This window comes from Canis aureus, chromosome 8 (assembly GCF_053574225.1).
Source record: "Canis aureus isolate CA01 chromosome 8, VMU_Caureus_v.1.0, whole genome shotgun sequence".
Lineage (NCBI taxonomy): Eukaryota > Metazoa > Chordata > Mammalia > Carnivora > Canidae > Canis > Canis aureus.
In genome coordinates, this window is record NC_135618.1 from 58887824 (window position 1) to 58908579 (window position 20756).

The following is a 20756-nucleotide window of genomic DNA, read 5'->3' on the forward strand; positions in this document are numbered from 1 at the left end:
TAGGTGCGCCAAACAGGTAACTCTGCAGAGCCCCCCCCCCCCCATAGCAGGGTTGAGGGAAGGTGGGAGTGGGGAGGGCGCAGGGGCTGCAGCCGAGGGAGGGAGAACATAGGGCGGCCTTTGGAGGAAGCCACGAGATCAGGTCCAGCTTCCCTTTTCTTTCCAGTAGGAGAGATTTATGCATGTCTGCAGGCAGACAGAGGGCAAGGTGCCAGTGGGGAAGGGGTGACAGAGGGTTCTGGAGAGAGGATAATTGATGAAGCCAGGCCCCCTAGGAGACAGGCAGAAAATGGAGTGCAGGGCACAGTCCAATATGAAAAGAGGAAAAACAGAACGTCAGTGTCCATCAGCTGCTGTTTTTCCAGAATGACACCCTTCCATGGCACTTAGCCACAGCATGGCTGTGAGGACAGGCCGCTGCAGGGGGCGCACGCCGGGGCTCTTCTGTGCTACAGGGAGGAGAGTGCGGCCTTCAGAGCTGGCCCCCTGAGGGCCAGGCCCGCTCTCCGCACATGCTGGGACGCAGGCTTCCCTTCTCGAAGCCAGCCTAGCCACACAGAGGAGTAAACTCCTTACCTGTATACCTGTGTTGTTGGCAATTCTTATAGCACTTTTTCTTGGTTATAAAAATAGTACATCTGGGGAGCTCAGAAGATGGGGAGCTGAAGAAGCTAGAAGTCCTCCGGACTCCGCACTCAGAAAGCAGCATGTTTACACGTAGGTGCCCACTGCCCATAACCAGGGTCTGCGGCGGCCGCAAGAGTACAGCTGGCTTCTCCCCACCTAGCATTCTTGTGCGAGCGAGCATTGCACCCATTCTTTGAAAATATCCTGAGTCAGGTGACAGGGCGGCCTCAGAGCAGCCCCTCTGGCTGCTGACTCAGGCGCTGTCGCCAGGCCACCCCGTCCTGGGAGGCTCTGAAGTGTAGGATGGCTTCTCTGCAAAGGTTCTCACACAACAGAAGGTCTGCCCTTGATCTGCATGTGGGCCACATTCTTAGAAAATCCAAAGTACACTGAAAAATATTTTGCATTTTTTGCAAAACAACCAGAATCGAGACTCGGGTAACCATAATCAGTGTTTACCAAGCTGAATGTTGGCGTGTGACCCGAGGCCCAGAGTGTCCTGTGCAGGGCAGGAGAGTCCCATCCTGGTCCCACCCTGGTCAAAGGCCAGGAGGGCCTCTAAGCGTTGAGACAGCTAAGAGCAACACCCCCCCCACCCACCCCTGATTTCTAGAATGCCCTCCCGAGGGCGACCCAACCTAGCCGAGAGCTCCCCAGTTGGGACGATCTGTAAGGGTCCCCACTCGCACACCTGCTGCTAACGGGGCTCCACCCCTCCTTTGTTCTTCCAGAGGACACCCAGTCCGCCAAGACGCCGCTGCGCTCCCGGTGCTGCAGCGAGCAGGAGCACACGCTGCACGAGTCCTGGGACTCCCTCAGCGCCTTTGACCGCTCCCACCGGGGACGCATCTCCAACATGGAGCTGCAGGGGGACATCCTGGACGAGTTCCTGCAGCAGCAGAAGGGCAGCCGGCACGGCGAGCAGCTGCCCCCCGGCAAGGAGGAGAAGCCAGAGCCAAGGAGAGGCCCGGAGGACAGCCCCGGAGAGCCCGACGACGGCAGTGACTTTGAAATCCCTGTCTTGCCTTACGGACAGCGCCTGGTCATCGACATCAAGTCCACGTGGGGGGACCGGCACTATGTCGGCCTCAACGGAATAGAAATATTCAGTTCAGAGGGGGAGCCAGTGCAAATCGCGAACATTTGCGCGGACCCCCCTGACATCAATGTTTTACCTGCCTACGGGAAGGACCCCCGCGTGGTCACCAACCTCATCGACGGGGTGAACAGGACCCAGGACGACATGCATGTCTGGCTGGCCCCCTTCACGCTGGGCAAGCCCCACTCCATCTCCATAGACTTCGTGCACCCTTGCCAAGTCGCCCTGATCCGAATATGGAACTACAATAAATCTCGGATACATTCCTTCCGTGGCGTGAAGGACATCACCATGCTGCTAGACGCGCAGTGCATCTTTAAAGGAGAAATCGCCAAGGCCTCGGGGACCCTGACGGGAGGTACAGTATGTCTGTAAGAATGTTCTGGAAGCCACTACCTGCTACCCGCTGAGGCTCTGAGGAAAGACAAAAGGCCCTGGCTAGCCAGTGACAGATGGGTCTCTCTTCCTGGGCCTGGCTCACTCCTCGCTTTTTGTAGCGTGGGGGGCGCAAGAGCTGACCTCATTTAAACTCCTCCCCTGGGTGCAGTCCTTACTCCGCGTCTGCCTTGAAGAAGGGGGGATTCTTCTACAAGCGACTTATTTGCGGGTGCTCCCAGGAGAGCCTGTGGTGCAAGGAGAGAGACAGGATGAGAATGGGAGACGCTAGGCAGGGCGAGGGCGAGGGGGAAGCCGAATCGCAGCCTGATCCCGAACGGAGCTCTGGAGCATAACTTGCAGGGTCTGTCCTGCCTTAAGGCAGAGCAGCAGGGCTCCCCAAGGTTAGGGGTGTAACTCCCATGCCCTACCAGGCAAACCTCCAGCTCCCCAAAAGGCATCAGCAGGCACTTGGGTGGGGCCCCAACAGCATCTGCTAAGGTGCCTCCCCCACACCTTAGAAGCATCTCTCATTTCAGGCCGGATCACGATTCTCATTAGGTTAGATCCCTTCATTAGGACTAAGTGGTTCCTGGGGCATGTGAATCCCATTTGCAAATGTGTGACTAATAATAAGGGAGGCTTCCTAACACAAATCAGGAACTGGTGGTGGTTGGGGATGGGGTTTTTAGCACAGAGGTTGGTGGGTCTGGGTCCCTGCTCTCCAAACCATTGTGATTCGGGCGGGGTGAGTTGACTCTTCCTCTCTCCCTGGCATCCCATCCAGCCCCAGAGCACTTTGGAGACACCATCTTGTTCACGACAGACGATGACATTCTGGAGGCCATATTCTGCTCAGACGAGACCTTTGACGTGGATGTGGGGAGCCCCTGCAGCCTGCAGAGCGAGGAGACGCCCAGGAGGCCGAGCACCGCCGACAGCGATGGGGGGGACAGGCCCTACACCCGGGCCGGCTCGTGGGCTGAGGACCGGGTAGGACTGGGGGGAAGGGGGCCCCCGGAGACATTTCTCCTCCTGACTCCGAGTGGAACAGGAGGGATGAAGATGGATGGCCTTTAAGCTGCTGGTGCTACTGTTTTGACATTTCCCATTTTTCTACTTCATTTTTTGGTCCTCTGTGTCATATTTCATTCTCTAATTATGTTTTATTTTTTTATTTTTTTTTAAGCAAAGTGAAGAAAGTATTCAAATTTTAATCAAAGCTAGGAGAAATCAGTTCTGCGTCATCTCTGTAATTTAGAGGTTGGCAGTCTCAGGGGAATTTTTGCTTTGGGTTGCGGTTTGATCGCTCACTGTTGTTTCTGATGGAAAGGACTAGGAACGCTTTTAATAGGCAGCCTTAGAATTAAAATAATGATCACCTCACCATCATTTTCCGCACACGTATGGCGATTCGGTGATAGAGCACCGTGTCACCCTTGCAAGTAGGGATCACCAGTATCCCCATTTGAGAAATCAGGGCTCAGACCCGTTAAGTGACTTGACCAAGGACACACAGCAGGAGCGTAACCAGGCTAGAACTTGAATGCGTGACTCCAAAGTCTGTGTTTTTAACCTCATAAACCAATTTTTTAGGAACTGAAAGACGACATTCAGGGGAAAGGTCAGTCTAAGTGAAGAACCAGTAATCTGGAGAGCCAGGCCCCCCAGGGATGGTCTTGAGGCCCTAGGAGAAAGAGGAGATGGTTACAGAGGGTGGGGGAGGGGAGCGGGGACAGCTGGAAACCAGAGGACCGAAGGCAGGGCCCGGCAAGGTCGTGAGGCTGTGGTGTGCAGATCCCCACTGTGTTCACTGGGGGTAAAAATCCGCAGGGGTAGGCAGAAGTGTCATGCAAGACTAGGGGGTGCTAAGGCCCCTGCTTCTCAGGACAGACGGGAGCTGCTAGTTCATGTTGGTAGTTGTCCTGATTTCTTCCGGGAGGAGCCAGAAATCTGGGCTTTTATGGAAAATGCCCCAATTAAAAACCGTTGGCAACTAAGTGGGAAGGCTTTCAAACCTTCTGTGAGCCACAGCACGTCTGTGGTCTAGAAGTGATTCATGGGTCTCCAGTCGGGAGCTGACCTTGAAGGCTTCCTTTCATGTGCCCAGCGTTTTCCAAATGCTTCTAAGGGTCTCTGATCACATCCAGCCTGGGAGGGACAGGAAGGAATCCTCACTGTCTCAGAGACAAGGAGCCCGTGTTCTGGGAGGCCAGTGTCACAACCCTAGAAAGTGCCAGGGCTGGAGCCTTACCCACCCTGTCTCGGTGTCCAGGTCAGTGCAGCCACCAGGGAGAGATCCACCAGGGAGAGTCCCAGGAGGCTCTGGGAGGGTAGGGAGCCCAGGAAGGCATGAGAAGGCACATGGGTGCCAGGACAGTAGCCTCCCCTGGTGGCCTGAGGCTGCTTGGTGTTGTGCATGCTCCTGGAAGACCATCTTCCTCACCCTCTTCCCCACAGCCAGGCAAGAAAGGGCCTTAAGAGGCTATGTCTAAGGGGCCAGGCCGAGGGTTCCATGATTCCTGGGACTGAAACACCATCCCCACCAAAAAACTCTAACACCCGGACAGCCAGCTTCCCCTCCTTTTGCATCTCAGCCTCCTTGTCTGCAAAACAGTAAAGGCCCTTTTGCCCTAACTTACGGTGTAGCAATCTAATGAGCAAGATGTACCCATGAGATCTGGGAAGTGGGGTGTGGCTGCCCCCTCTGCCTGCCTGTAGACCAGGGGTTCTTTATCCTGGCTTCCCTTGGGAATCACCGGAGGAGCTTTAAAAAGGCAGATTCCCAGGCCTCTCAGGTTGAGGGCCACTCTCTGTGGTTGAATTTTTCCCCCTTCTTCCCTCCCTCCATCCCTCTCTGCTGATCCTCCTCCCTGCCTCCTTCCTCAGGCTCCCTAGGTAAACATCTATTGGGTCTTTCTCTGCTCCAGAAAATCTGCTCACCTTAGCCAATGGCCTCAAACTCCTCCCCTACCAACAAGAGGTGCTGGCAAGGACTCAGACACACAGGGGTTTCTGGGTCTGCCCATGGTATCAGTCACACAGCTTCCATGGTGGCAAAAAATGCAAGACAAGACACAAGGGAGTATCTGGGGCTCGGGGTGGATAGTAGCATGGCCAGCCAGCTGTACGGGTATCAGAAAAGTCACCTACTTTCCTTCTGCTTCTCCCCTAACCCGTGTGTAGATCCCGGGGCTAGAGCCGCCACCCAGTCCCCCTGTCCCTGAAGTAACCACGCCAGAGCCGGGCATCTACCACGGGATCTGTGAGTATCCTCTTTTGGGACAGTGTCCAGGGGAAGAAGGAGCATCAGGGGCCAGGGAGAGCCATGGCTACTGGGTCAGGGACCCTCGGACAGTTGGGCAGGTTGTACATGGCACAAAGATGCCAAGCCACGGGATGGATGGGGGGTAACACAGCCTAGACTTGGCTCGCTGGTCGTGGCAGGTCTACATCACTGTGGAGGAGGGACACCTCTCTGCAGCAGGCCTTTCCAGAAGGGCACTTTTGTATTTTGAGTGCAGACATCTTATGTGTTAGTTGTAGCCCTGACCCAGGAGGCTGCAGCTAGAGCCCAGAAAGCATAGAACAGACAGGAAGAGATCTGAGGCATCTGTCAGTCCAGTGATTTGGGACCTTCAAACCCAGATGCACGCATAAAAGAAAATCTGCATCTTCCCCATTCCAGGTGGGGCGGGGGCAGCAGGAATACTAGCCCAGGGTGCTGGGTCTTCTGAGAAGGCAGAGATTTGGATATTTATGTGAAATCTCCAAAAGTTTAAGTGTTGGGTGGCTAATTTTATGATATTTTAAAAACACCATGTCTGTGGCCTCTGAGCAAACCCCATCCGGGTTTCACTGTGTCTGTTCCCTCTTCTTTTCCCCACTTACCCTTCCAGCTGCTCCCTCCCCGCTCAGTACACATGCTCAGCCAGCACCTGTGCTGCGTCCTGGGGAATCTTCAGACCCCAGGCCCTGGCTTATGGATCTCTCTCCCCTGCCCCGTCCAGGAGACTCTGTCAGCCACTCTTTGCTGGGGTTCCCTGGGGCGAGCTGTTGAGGGAGGGCAGCAAGCAGGATGGGCAGAGGGAGCCCTGGAGCTGCAAAGGCCCCTTGAACCGGTCCTGAGTTGAGTGAGGGGTCAGGGCTCCATGTGTCTGTATCTGCAAGTTTCGGGATGCGGGCTGCCTCTGGGGACAGACAAGGCCAAGGAAGCAAGGGTGGGAGGACTCAACTGTGAGGCTGTTGGCACTCCCCTCCCCTGGAGGAGTGAGTCCTTCAGTCCCAGGGGTGGGCATGGGACCCGGGCACCACCCCCCAGCAGCCTCAACACCCCTTTCTCGAGGCCTTGCTGTCACCCTCTTCTTCCCCAAGAGGCCTGCCCACCTGCCCAGTGAGAACTGTGTCTGCCTCCCTCACTTCCCAAAGACAAATTCCCTCTTAGAAGGGGAAGATACCTGACTTGGAGTCCTCATGGCTCCTCACATTCCAGAACACTCTCTCAATTTCTCTCACTTAGTCTGAGACAACAGAGAATTTCTAGAGCCAGCCTAGAGCAGGCAAGAGCCTGGTTTGGGGCTTGGTTTTGTCTCCCACTCAGGCACCCTGCTGAGGCTTCCCCTGCCATATCTCAGTGAACACTCCGTTCTTATTGGGTCCATACAGCTGGATCTGGGGGTGCAAATGATGTCATCATGCCTTGGTGTTTCCCTCCCGCTCTTTGCGCTGTCTCGCCCTCTCTTGCCTTTCTCCCACTCGGACCCATCCACACAACAGGTCCCCCTGGAAGCCCTGGCTTTACATTCACGTTCTGGCCGGCAATCCCAGATAAATGAGAGCCTTGGTTCCCAGGAAGTCCAGCAACGGGTCCAGAATCAGGCCTCCTCGGCCTGGCTTGGTCACCTGCCATCTGTAAGCCAATGGCTGCGGCTCACTGTGGTGGGGAGTGGGGGTGTGTGAGGTGCAAAACTGGGATTGGCCACACCTGAGGCAGAGGCACATCCCTGGAGCCCCGAGACCAGGGTCAGCCGCCCCCTGGAGCCCTGGTAGAGGTCAGAGTGCCACAGCCAGAGAAGGAGGGAAAGGAGGCTGGCGGGAGGCAGCCACCATCCCCTTCATCTGATCATTTCCCCAAAGATGCTGTCTGTAAATGTCCTTCCTGCTGAAGCGGCTTCTGACCTTTCTCAGAAATGTATTTCAATACCTTCGGGAGTGTTGCCCTGGAGCAGAGCTCAGAGCCCTTGTTGCCGTAAGGAACATGCGATTTCTCAGCTGCTCTGCTCAGTAGGAAGGAGAACCTCCTGACCAAGCATCCTTCTGCACTTTTTGGAGGCATATGATTTCCGAATCTCTCTTGTCTGAACCTTTTTGTTTTCCCCCACTGTCTCAAATCCTCAACCCACTTCACCAGCCTGTGCAAATGGAGAGAGCTTTGATAACGTGACCCGGGGGGATGCGCTGGGGTTGGTAAATATGGCCAATCCTATTAATGTTTTGAAAGGGGATATATGACTTGCTAATTTGCAGATGACACTAATTTTGGGCGTTTTGCAAATATCAGCAGTGATGAATAGGAAAGTAGCTGAGAGAGTTGAAACGTGGGAGAGAAATAACAAAATTAATTTCCATTTATATAAATACTAATTGATACACCAGAGGAAAATGAATATAGAACGTGAATATTAGCTCAAACAGGAGAGCAGGCGCTTTTGGAGCAACCCCAAATTAGATGTCCTTGCAGTCCGTCGTGCCAAGCAAGCAAAGGGGGTGGCTGGGGAGAGGCTGGGGGGCCACCTCTTGTTTTGCCTGGGGGAGGTTGCATTTCTCCCTCACGGTGATCGCCTCATCCAAATCCACTCCCTCTGCCATCGTGCACTCTGCCTCTCGGGACCAGTACCCACAGCCACTTTGTCGCTTGGGTCAAAAACATTGTCTCTTTCCTTCCCTGCAGAAGCCACTGAACATCCTGGTGGTGCTGTCTCCAAGACAGATCCTGAATCTGTCCGCTTCACCCCATTTTCACCAGGGCCACCCCTTGTCCAGGGCACCAGTATCACAACAGCCTCCTCCCTGGTCTCCCTGGAGAGCCTGACCCCAACCCAAGTGTATTTTCCAAGATGCAGAGGGGTTCGAGTCAGCTCCCTGCTTCAAAGTCTAACCCTCCCAGTGGCTCCCCACCACAGACAGAAGAAAATCTGGACTTCATGACATGATCTAGCACCCCCCCACACCAGCCCTTCTGACCTCATCTTCTTCCACTGCCCCTAACCACAGGTCAGATTTGTTCCTGTCCCAGAGCCCCTGCTGCCCTCTCAGCCTGGAATGGTCTTCCAGGAATGCTGAGGAATGATGGCTTCCTCCTTATCACCCGGGTCTCAGCTCCAGCATCACCACCTCAAAGAGGCCCTCCCTGACTGCTCCCCCATCCACTTAGTCACTCCCTGACAGGCACTCGTGCCTTCTTGTCTCCATGCTATTTGTGGCTCTGTGGAACTTTCCTATATGTCTGTCTGTTATATGCTCATTGTCCATCTTCACTGCAATGGAAGCTCCCAGAGAGATTCTGCTATGTGTTGATGTCTGGATTTCCAGGACCGAGGACAGGGCTTTGTACGTAGTAGATGATCAATGAATATTTGTTTGCCATTCACTATGAACTTGGTGAAACTCAGTGCTTTTATTTTGTTTTGTTTTTAAAGATTTTATTTATTTATTAATGACAGACACAGAGAGAGAGGGGGAAGACACAGGCATAGGGAAAAGAAGGCTCCATGCAGGGAGCCCAATGTGGGACTCGATCCCGGGACCCCAGGACCACACCCTGGGCTGAAGGTGGTGCCAAACCACTGAGCCACCTGGGCATCCCAGTGATTTTATTTTGATTCATTTACCCGTGATTATCTACTGAATACCTACTCTTCAACCCATCATTTATCTAAAAAGAAGAAAAAAACTTTTATTGACTGTCTATTTTCCAGATACTGTCCTAGGCTCTGGGGATACGAAGGCAACAGAGCTCCTCCCCTCAGGGAGCTTCCATCTTAGTGAAAGATGAGAAAACACACAAGTAAATGAATGAAGAATACATTGTCGGGTAGTGACAAGTGCTGTAACAAAAAATAAGGCAGGAGCTGGTAGGGAGGTGGTGCCATTTGAGCGCATATGGTCAGGGAAGGCCTCTCTGAGGAGATGACATTTGAACACCGACTCGAAATGAAAAGGGGTATATCGATTAGCTTTCACTGTAGACCAAACCAACCCAAACTTGAGTGGCTTAGCACAACCACTGTTTAATCCATGACTGGCTCATAATTCCCTGGCTTGCCTGAACCGTCTTTATCTAAGCTGGCTTGGCTGTCCTCTTCAGGGCCTGCTCACGGGTCTGGTCAGCTAGCAGATGGGCTGGCAGCTGAATGACCTCGGATGTCTTCATTCCAAGCAGATGGGAGGCTGTTGGCCAGAGAGATAGGGAGACCAGGCTCACCTGGTTCCTTCACACGGCAGACCTCCCAAGTGTGGTGAGAGAGGACAAGCCCCAGTGCATGTGCGTGCTTTACATCCTCTGCCCGTACCACCTCTGCTTCTCTCCCATTGGCCAAAGCAAATCACCAGGCCCAGACTCAGGGAGTGGACTCAGGGAATGGAGAAATGGGCTCCTGTGTCTGGATGGGAGAAGCAGCAAAGTCACGCTGCAAAGCATGTGTGGCCATTTTGCGTGCCGTTGCTGCTATGAGATGCTAGGATGTGCCCGATCCCATTGCTGGTCACATCTTTTCCATCTACCCCCAAGATGCTCAGGGCTGCCTCGGCCCCATGGAGAGCAGAGGGATCTGAGAATGACTTACAACATGCATGTTGGAAATGACGTGTAAGGGAAGAAGCCGAGCTCCAGGGAGGCTGGGTGGCTTGGCCTCACTTCCTAGCCATAGGGATGCCCTGCGGCCTCCCTGGGCTTCTGCTTCCACACCTGACCTGAAATAGGTGGGACCACGTGACATCCAGGCAGCCTCCTTCCAGCACTAAAGGGTTGGCCTTCTGTGAAAGTTGCAAAGAGTGTGAGTTTTCTAACACAGCCCCCCAGAAGGGTGGTAAAAGAGGCTCCACATTCTCCCAGTGTAGAGAGTTCACTGGGCCTGGGCTTGCTCTAATGGGAGACCAGTAAGAAAAGAGAAGTTTTAGCCAAATATCTGACAGAGCCTGACCAAGGCTTCATTTGGTTTGAGCTATCTGGGCAAATGGATGACTCACCTGGACAATATGCCCCAGGACCACAGAGGGTCACTTCTAGATGGTCTTTGGTAGAGCAGGGGTGAGGCGGCAGCAAAAAGATGGGCATACCTTTGTAGGTCACTTCCTTACTCTGAATCCTGGGAAGTCTCGTGATGGTGCCCAATTGGTATGAAATGCCCATTTCTGATGTGCTGTATAGATTGATGTAGCTGCCTCCATGTAGGCAGCTACATTTTTTATTTTATTTTTTTTTTAAGATTTTTTATTTATTTGAGAGTGAGAATGAGAGAGATCACAGAGGGAGAGGGGGAAGCAGGCTCCCCACTGAGCAGAGAGCCCAATGTAGGGCTCGATCCCAAGACCCTGGGATCATGACTTGAGCTGAAAGCAGTCGTTTAACCGACTGAAGCACCCAGGCACCCCTCTGTGTAGTTACTTATTAAAACATCCCATCTATACTGAGTTCCTACTATGTGTCAGGCACTGTGCCAGACTTTGAGGACACAAAGATCTAGCAGATCAGATGGGGTTTCAGCTCTCAGGGAGTTCGCCATCTGGCAGGGCAAACGGATATTTACCAGATGGTCACAAGATCACAGTGGTGACCAGAGCATGGAAGTGGAAGTTCACTTGTGACATGGCAGGCTGTGGATGGAGGTTTGATGTGGTCAAAGAAGTCAGAAGGGCTTCCCTAAGGAAGTGAGTCAGGATCGGAAGGGTAAGCACACTAGGTCATGTGAGTTCTAGCAAGAACAGCATGTGCAAAGGCCCTGTGATGGGAGAGAGGAATGGAAATATGAATGATTAAAAGATTGTCTGGGTAGAGCCTTGCTCCCTAGTATGAAATGAGGTTAGACTATTAGGTAGAAGCCAGATAGACAAGGTCTGTTAGCCAAGCATCACGGGAAGCATGAAGAGTAGAGCAACATGATGGATGCATGAGAAAGGATCCAGGGCCATATGCAGGTTTATTGTTTTTTTTTGTTTTTTTTTTTGTTTTTGTTTTTGTTTTTAAGATTTTATTTCTCAGAGAATGAGTGGGGGCAGAGGGAGAGGGAGAAGCAGACTCCCTGCTTACCAGGGAGCCCTGACGTGGGGCTCCATCCCAGGACCCTGAGATCATGACCTGAGCTGAAGGCAGACGCTTAGCCAACCAAGACACCCAGGCGGCCCCCATGTGCAGATTTAAACACTGGTCCATTCATCCTGCAGACATTTCCAGAACAACAGCAGTGTCCCAGGCCCTCGGGTCACTAGGAGAAAAGGTAGAAAGCCCACCCTGAAGGCACTTTCATTCCAGTCTGGGTTCTCACGCGGGTAGAACACAGAGGCTGAGGTTATACCTTTCTAGGTCTCTGTCTTGAGCCTCCTCTGGAACCTCCAGTGTTCATGGGCCACTTCTCCTCCCATTACAGGCCTCCAGCTGAATTTCACTGCCTCCTGGGGGGACCCGCATTACCTGGGGCTCACAGGCCTGGAAGTGGTGGGCAAGGACGGCCAGGCACTGCCCATCAGCCTGCACCAGATCACTGCCTCCCCCAGAGACCTAAATGACCTCCCCGAGTACACCGATGACTCCCGGACCCTGGACAAGTAAGTGTCTGTAGGCAGCCTCCCGCAGGGACTCCCGGGGCCATCTCCTCCAACCATGAGCAACAGAACGCTTCTGGCCCCCGAGAGGCGGGGTGGCTCAGGCTCCGATGCAGAGCCGGGGCTCGGGGACCTGCTCTACATCTTTGACTCCAGATTCCAACATCACACGGTGTTCCCTATTCCACCTTCCCCAGCCACCCCTGGGCGCCTGCCAGCTTCTCATTTTATTTATGTATTTATTTAAGTAGGCTCCACCCCCAGTGTGGAGCCCAACACAGGGCTTAGACTCCTGACCCCAAGATTGACACCTGAGCTGAGATCAAGAGTCAGACCTTTAACTGACTGCACCACCCAGGCACCCCTGGTGGTCTTCCCATTTTAGAGTCAAGGGAAACCAAGGCTTGGGAAAAGGAGGTGACCCTCCCAGGGCCATGCAGGCGGAAGTGGTGGGCGGGGCTCCTCTGCTGCCGGATGCAGTTGTGCTTTGTTCTCACCACACTTAGTGAAGGGCCAGGAACGCAGGTGAGACCTTGTCTCACCTTTGCTGAGCCAGCTCTGCATCTGAGCATGAGTGACCCCACCTCTCGGGCTGAAAGATCTCCGTTGCTCCAGGTTGCGGGGTGGGGGTTGGCTCTGGAAGTCTCCGCAGGCAGCTGTGGGTGCTTTCCTTTGCTTTTGTCTGATTTCATAAGCCCAGACTGGGGCCAGTCAATAATAGGGCAAGCCTGGCATAATAGTATCAGTCCACGTGCCCGTCACTGCAGACTGGCGCTGGGCCTCCTGCTCGGGACAGCTGCAGGGCCTGGGCTCTGCCTGGAGGTATAAACGGGAGGAGCCTACAGGGGTCAGAGGGATGAGAGCTCCAATCCTGGCTCTGCCCCTTTGCCAGCTCATAAGTTTCTTAACCTCTCTAGTTGTAATAGTAATAATAACAAAATTGCAGTGACTCTTCTTGGAGCCCACTGAGTTCCACTGTCTTCCCCTGCCTCGCTTGCCTTATCAGAGGTGTAGGGCAGAAAGAGGATGATAAGTCCCCTGGCTGGAGGGCGGGGAGGGGGTCGCCCCACTGCACCTGCGCCCCCTGCCTGGCCCAGAGCACCTGCAGTTAGTGGTAGACTCCTCCCTGCTCTCCCATAAGGGGCTCCTCACCCGTGGCCTTCATGCCTGCAGTCAGTGTCTGCTCAAGAACTACTCGGCACTCCGCATGTTGGCGGACCACACTCCTGCATACTCAGGCTTGGAGCCCGCGGACCCAGCTCCTGCTGCAAAAGTGATCACAAGGCGGGCCCCACTTGTTCATCCACACCTGCCCACTTACCGCCCCCTCCACCCAGATTATGTGATGATAGCAAATCCCAAGCCTGATAGCACTTCTGCTAAATATTTCAGTATGTAGCTCTAAACAATGATTTTATTTTATTTTTTTTTAAGATTTTATTTATTTATTCATGAGAGACACAAAGAGAGAGAGAGAGAGGCAGAGACACAGGCAGAGGGAGAAGCAGGCTCCATGCAGGGGGCCCCACGTGGGACTCGATCCTGGATCTCCAGGATCACACCCTGGGCTGAAGGCAGCACCAAACTGCTGAGCCACCCGCGCTGCCCTAAACAATGATTTTAAAAGGAACATAATCTCACTACTGAGTGAGATTTAGGAATCACCTAAAAATTACTGGTGATTCCCTAAATTAGTAGACATCCGGCATGTTCCTATTTCCCTGAATGTCTCCTCATCTTCCTTTTTTGTTTCTTGAATTAAGGTCCAGATAAGGTCCAAGCCTTGTGATTGGCTGGTTTGAGATCCAGTTAAGACCCTTATGTTACGACTCTCTGATAGGTCTCTTAACTTCTTATAATCTTTAGGTTCCCTTCCTTTTTTCATTTTTTCTTACAAATTATCTTTTGAAAAAAGGGGACGGTTTGCCCTGTAGGGTCTGGATTTTACTGGTTGCATCTCTGTGGTACTGTTTAACCTGTTCCTCAAGCTCCTGTATTTCTTGTAAATTATTCATTAGATCTAGACACCTCATCTGGTTGAGGTTTGACCATTGGGGCAAGATATGACTGTGGGGGTGTGGATGTCACTGTGAATTCCCTTCAGGACATATAGAGTGTCTGGTGTTAAGGCTTTTTGTGACATTGACAGTCAGTGCTCAGTGGCTAGATCCACTTGATTGCAAGGTGATGGTGCACTAGTGGGTCCTATCATTCTTTTTTTTTATCAATAAAGAGAAATTTTTCTTCAATGATTTGGTTACTCTGAGGTACAATGCAAATTGGAAAGGCAGTCTAAGTGCTTGGGTTCTTTCCCTTTATTTTTCAGTTTGCAAAATAAAAAATTGTTTTTCTAATATACTTTAAAAGTTTGTGTTTGACCATCATAAATCATGGATTTAAACACTATGTTTGAAGGATTTTAATTTATTGTAGTTTTTATCTTACTGATATTATTAGATACTGGGAGCTCCTGGATCCTTTTTTAAAATAGTAGTGTGTGACAGCTTTCCTGCCTTCTGATGTGACAAGATATTCTAGGCTCCCCTTGTATATTTCCTATCCCAGATGTGGAATCAGCCATTTTTTCCCAAGAAGCCCTGGTTCCTTCTACTGGGAAATGGTATTTAGAGACCATAATCTAGCCACTAGAGATGCTCATTGCTACTGGGCTGGTTACGATTTCTGTGGACAAAGCTGGGAAGTGTCGTGTGGATATTCTTTTTTTTTTCTTTACAAATTTATTTTTTATTGGTGTTCAGTTTGCCAACATATAGAATAACACCCAGTGCTCATCCCATCAAGTTCATGTGGATATTCTTGATGGTGTCTATAGGGACCTTCCTTCACCGTCAACTATAAACGCTTCAACAACTCTCTCTACTTTCAGAATCAGGTAACAGCTTTGGTATGGAGGTAGCCCCATCTCTAGGACACAGAAGTAATTGCTTTTAGAAAGTAATGGAAGGTTCTCCAGTCAGCCTAATTCCACAAACACCTCTGTTTTAAATTGCTGAATTTCCTCAGTTTTAAGATGCCAGCAATTGTAAGACACACCATCCATCAATTTAATAACAGACTTTTAGAGAAAAAAAAAGAAACATTACTTCCTTGGATGAACACTTAGATTGTAAGATTTATTCCAAATCCAGAACTTTAAAATGTAAAAGGAAAAAAAAAAAGTTTATCTTAAAATCTAGGAATTTCTCCCAGTGCGGCAGCCTCAAAGTCACCAGGAAATTAGGAAGAAGAGGGGGGAGGGTTGCCCAAGAAGCTGAGAGTTGGGCCCCTGTTCCTGGGGCCAGGCCGTTCAGTGGCAATGCTGGACACAGGCCAGAGCCATAAGAATAACAGCCTGGGGCCCAGGCTGCGGCGTGCTGGGCAGTTTAGGGCAGTCAGCGGTATGGTGGTCTTTGGGACAAACACAGGCCAGGTTGAGGGGGATGAGGCAGGATGTGCAGAGCAGGAGATCTGGAAACTGGCCAGGATAGGAGTACAATGTGGGCAAGGTGATGAGTTCATTTAGAACAGCAGCTGAGAAGAACACAAGGAGCTAGGGGCTCCCTCCTAAGGCCGAGGGTCTTCCCTGGGCTGCCCAGGCCGCATAGTTACTGGCCAGGCCAGCCCCCCACAGACACACCTGCCCCTTCTGGTGCTTTTCTCACACCAAGAGCCGGCAAGCTCACCCCAGTACCTTAGCATCTCTCTCACCTGACACCAGAAAGAAGGAATCAAATTCTTTCAGAATGTTCTGTAGAGCCAATACAGCACTTTATAGAAAGTTTGGAAAATAGAGAAAAGCATCTGTCTCCCATCCCCTCTGACACAAATGTGTTTTTCATCCTTGCGTGGTCTCTCCTGGCTCCTGTCCTCAGCTTCCAGCATTAAGATCATTTTCCACATCATTGCATCATCCTCACAATTATCATATTAACTGGACAGATTTACTTAATTAACCCTTTGTATTCTGAGACCTCTTGGGTTTTTTTTGTTGTTGTTGTTTTTTCTTTTTCTGCTGACATAAATAAATAACACTATAATGAATATTTTTGTGCAGATAGCCTTTCCTGCAGGCTGAATGAATTTTCCTTAGAGGAAAACAGTGTCAGAAATGGGATCCCCAGGTTAAAGGGTCCTGAAAGATGACACATTTCCCTCTTTATTTTAAACCTTGATGATCATTTCAGTGCACCTTTAATAGCACAGGCTGTTATTTCTTCCAGTTTCCTTATTTTGTCTGATTTTACGGATGAGCTGTGGCCCCTCACAGTGGCTGTAATGAGTCCTGCCTCCACTTAACAAGCCCAATGCAGCCAGGCTCACACCAGGCAGGGTGCAGGGGGCCATAAAGGGGCATAGACCCCCTGCTCTGATTTCTCCCACAGGTCATGGCCAAGCCCTACCTCACTGCTCCCTCCCCACTGTTTGCAGGTTAATCGATGGAGCCAACATCACAATGGAGGATGAGCATATGTGGCTGATCCCCTTCTCGCCTGGCCTGGACCACATGGTCACGATCCTCTTCGACAGAGCTGAAAGCATCGCAGGCCTGCGCTTCTGGAACTACAATAAATCTCCTGAGGACACCTATCGCGGGGTAAGCTGGGGAATAGCAGCCGTGCTCAGTCCACTGTCAGGGAAACGGTGCCTTGATGAATAGCTGGCATGGCTGCCAGAGAGGAGCATAAATCTTCCAGAATTTTCCAAATGGAGCTGGGGGGGTTACAGCCAGGGAGAGAGCACACTGCTATTTGCTTCTTCTGCAAACAGCAAATATGGGCTAAAGTTCCCAGGCTAGACTTGGAACACAGAAGCACTTTGCTTCTCTTGGGGGCCGGGGGTCCTCAGCGGTCCAGCCCGGAACCGTAGTGGTGAATTTGGGGCCCTGTTGTTCATTGAGCTCTTTGAGGGCCAGGTCCTGAGCTGAGGGCTCTGTACTCATTCATTTCATGGGACCCTCACTCCAGCCTCTGGGAAGTTAATACCCCATCTTTCAGGGTATTAAAAACTGAGGTTCAGAATATACATTCACTCATCCCAGGGACACACCGTGAGAGCCCCAGGGCACACCCGCTGGGCTTGGAGCACACACTATGTTCTTTTTCCTCAGGATGTGAGAAAGCAGGGGTCTCCGCTGTGCTTTGACAAAAGGCACCAGAAGTGTCCTTTGCATGGGTTTTTCTGTCCTCATATGACTGTGGGCTTGATAGGTGTGTCCCCTCCCCCTAGAACACACAAGTGATGGTGATAATGTCACCTAAGATACAGCAGTGCCATTGGGGCCCTGAAGTCACAAGGCCCTGGTCCGAATCCCTGCTCTGACCCTAACCAGCCATGTGACCTTTGGCAAGTGGCCTGCTTTCCCTGGGCCTCAGTCTCCTCATCTGTAAAATGGGGAGGAAGAGGATGCCACCTGCCTTGGGAAGGTAGTCATCATCCTCTGCCATGCAGAAATTGACAAAGCCAGGCCTTGCATCCTGTGAGCCCCCCCAGGTGTGGCTCCCCGCCATGCATGTGCCCCAGAATTTCTTCCATGGGCCCTGTGGGGCCTGCAGCACTGTGGGAGCTGGCCACCGTGGAGTCCATGGCCCCCAGGCACTTGCCCTCTGGAGCAACAGCCCCTCTGATTGTAGGGTCTACAGATCCTCCCAGGCCATGCTGGTGTCTCCCCAAGTACACTCTAAGGTTCAGCACATTTAAAAAGTAAGATACGCTGGCGTTGAGAAAGCTTTCTTCTGGCTCAACTCATGCCCCAGGCCTTTGCATTCCCTTGAGCGAATCAGCTGAGGCCCTGTGGCCTGGATTCGCTACCTGGAAATGTTGGACCTAGGGCCCCTGCCTCCCAGGTCTGGCCACCATCAGCTTTGGTGCCGGTGACAGGTGGCCACCATGGGATGGAGGGGGTGGAGAGATGGACACAATCTGAGAGGGGGATCCCAGAGGGCAGGTGATGGAAACTCTGCCCCTCCCCAGGAAAATGCTTTGGGTGCCTGTGTGCCCCAAGGCCCTCTGGGCACCCTGCTTATGAGCGCCTGGTGTGTGGTTAGAGCCAGGCCTTGCATGCTGGAGATGGGGCCTCAGATCCTTGCAGTGAGTCCTTAAGCAAATTGCTTAGCCTTTCTGAACTAGTTTCCTTGGCTGTAAGATGGAGGTGATAATAGAAGCTCTATCCGAGGGAAGAAACAGAGGCCTGGGGAAGTCAGGAGCACTTCCTAGAGGAGGCAGTCTCTGTGGAGGAAGGCCTTCCTGGGCCTCTGCTCTCTGTTGCCAGCTTCTGGCTAGCCGAAAAGGGACCTCTTCATTCAAGGCGAGCCAGCAAAACCCCAGGAGTCACGCTGATTGTTCTGCTCCAGTTCCGTGTCCCTGGTCCAATTGCATGGCCAGCGGGTGACAGTTCTATTTGTGTGTGTCCACCCTCGGGCCAGGGTCTGAATCAGCCTTAAGCAAAGCCGAGTGGGGAGATGTAGAGACAGCTTTTGGGTCCCCATATCCAACCACACTCGAAGCCATGTACTGTACACTTTTCAGGCTTACGTGCCCTGTGCCCGGCTGCCATGAGGGGGCTCCCAAAATGCCGAAGGAATGAAGGGCCTCGGGTGCACATTAGTTATCAGTGAGACCCAGGGCAGGGCTCCTTTCTGCATGGAAAAGCCCCTCTGCGTCCCCCGGAGCTGAAAATCTACCTGTTTGGTCAGCACTTGGGTCATGTTGCTCACCATGAAGATGCTGGAAGTCCTGATCCCAAAATGTGAGCCGGAGAGAGAGTACTCACCCACCGCCCCCCTGCCCAAAGGAAGCAGAGCTGAGCCACCCCAGACCCTGCCCGTTAAGGCTTTGAGATTTGCTGGTGGACCCCAGCCTCTGGCTGGTGAAATCTGTCCTAGGCCGGGGGAGCATGTTGGCCCCAATCTAACCCATTCGGCGGGCTCTTGGTAAGCGCCCACTCTGCACCAGGCCTGAGGCAGATATAGATGGCCTGGCCCCCGGGGTAGGTGAGCTGTGAGCCGGGGTATGAAGAAGGATCCGTGTCAGCCAGCATTTACTGAGTGCCAGCGCCTGCTGAGCACACACCTCGTGCCAGGCACTGTGTTACATAAGTTAGCTCATTAGTGAGCCCATTTAACGGAGGAGGGGATTGACGCATAGGGAGGTGAGGTAAGAACTTGCAGAGCTGCTAATGATGAGTATCAGGGCACCCGAACACCCTGCCCTGGACCGCCACGTTGTACCACCTCCAGCCACTGCAGCTGGTCAGCTACGGGGTGGCGGGCGAGGGGGGCGCAAGTCAGGTGCCACCCCTGAAACTTGGGGTCCCCCATGGCAGGGGCCTTACCTGCCTGGTCCCCTGCCATCCACCCAGTGCGCAACACAGCGCCTGGCATGGGGTGCAGATGGCACCAGACAGCGTGGACCTGGCCAGTGGTCCTGGTCGGAGAGAAAAGCCAGGCCGAGTGATCTCTCAGGCCCGGGGGCTGCGGGCGGGCCTCCGTCATGCACGGCAGCTGCCGGCCCGCACGCTGGCTGGCCTCCCTTCTTCAGGCGTGTTTCTCCTTTTGTTTGCTAGGCCAAAATCGTGCACATCTCCCTGGACGGCCTGTGTGTCTCCCCTCCAGAGGGCTTCCTCATCCGGAAGGGGCCGGGCAACTGCCACTTTGATTATGCTCAAGAAATTCTCTTTGTGGACTACCTCCAGGCTCGCCAGCTGCCCCAGCCGGCCCGGAGGTGAGGGCGAGCAGCCCCGGGAACGTCCTGTCGTCCCCTCCCCGTCCTCGGGCTGCTGGCTTCACGCATCGCTCTGAAGCCTCTACCTAAAGGTTTTGAAATGATGATCAAACGCATCGCTTTTCAACTTGGCGGTTTTCTAAAGCTCTGCCAAGCCTCCCCGGAAGCCCGGGGGATGTGCCCACCTTGTCTGGGGATGTTTGGGTTCCCCACAGTCTGGAGTGCCTGAGCTTTTTAAATGCCTCGTTGCACTTCCTGCTGGGAAGAGAGGCTGCAGCCTGCCTCCGTTCCAGAAATGCCCGCCGGCCAATTCGGGGAAGGGCCTTCTCTCTCTTGTTTCTGAGTTCCTGGTTTAAAAAGATTCAGAGAGGAAATGAGAGCCTAACATTTCATGGGTGCGCTGGTATTTCTTGGCCACAGTCTCAGCCGCATTAAGTTCACAGCAATTTGTAAATGCCACGTTGCGTTTACTCATTTAAACCCCCCCAGTGTCCCGACGCCAGAGGCCAAGCTCACAACACAAAATGAGTTTCTCTCCACTGTGGCTGGGATCACTTCCTGGGCCGGTCATTGGGAACAGCCACTTAATTATAACATCGCCCTTGAAATGGAAGAAAACCAGCGAGGCCTGGGGGGTACTGGCCCCGGACCAGGGAGGGAGGCCCCAAGGGGAGGAGCGTGCAGGGGGAGAGAACCCTCTCTCCCAGGTGCCCGATCTGATTGTATGCATCCTTCAGGGACTCCTTCCACCCACCCTTTGAAGGAGGGGTTATTCCGCCCATTTTACAGATGTGGGCATTGAGGCCACTTGCTCAGGATCACAAAGCCGAAGCCTTCAGGGTACGCCCCACCTTCCAGCCTCCTTTCCCTGCCCACTTCCCATCCCACCCAACATTCCAGCCTGTCTGGTGCTTTTCCACCTCCCACCCCACCCAACATTCCAGCCCGTCTGGTGCTTTTCCACCTCCCACCACAGGGCCTTTGCTTTCGCTGCTCTTCTACTTGGAAGGTTCAGCTCCGATCTTTCTGTGGCTGTCCCCTCCTTAGCTCAGGCACTGGCTCCCTGACCTCCCCGTAGGGTAGCCCGACCCAGCCCAGCACTCTCTCTAGGCCATCA

General features: G+C 52.8%; 1 protein-coding gene across 3 annotated transcripts in view; it reads left to right on the forward strand.

Annotated features, from left to right (window-relative positions):
- KATNIP (katanin interacting protein) overlaps positions 1 to 20756 on the forward strand; it is a 195523-nt gene that overhangs the window by 166569 nt on the left and 8198 nt on the right. For 2 of the 3 annotated variants that reach the window (XM_077907115.1, XM_077907117.1), the window contains 7 exons: positions 634 to 717; positions 1359 to 2084; positions 2889 to 3094; positions 5288 to 5366; positions 11746 to 11923; positions 16349 to 16514; positions 19482 to 19639. In XM_077907115.1, the coding sequence (XP_077763241.1) occupies positions 634 to 717; positions 1359 to 2084; positions 2889 to 3094; positions 5288 to 5366; positions 11746 to 11923; positions 16349 to 16514; positions 19482 to 19639 (1597 nt within the window). The remainder of the gene's footprint in view (positions 1 to 633; positions 718 to 1358; positions 2085 to 2888; positions 3095 to 5287; positions 5367 to 11745; positions 11924 to 16348; positions 16515 to 19481; positions 19640 to 20756) is intronic. The other variant, XM_077907116.1, reaches the window with a different exon arrangement.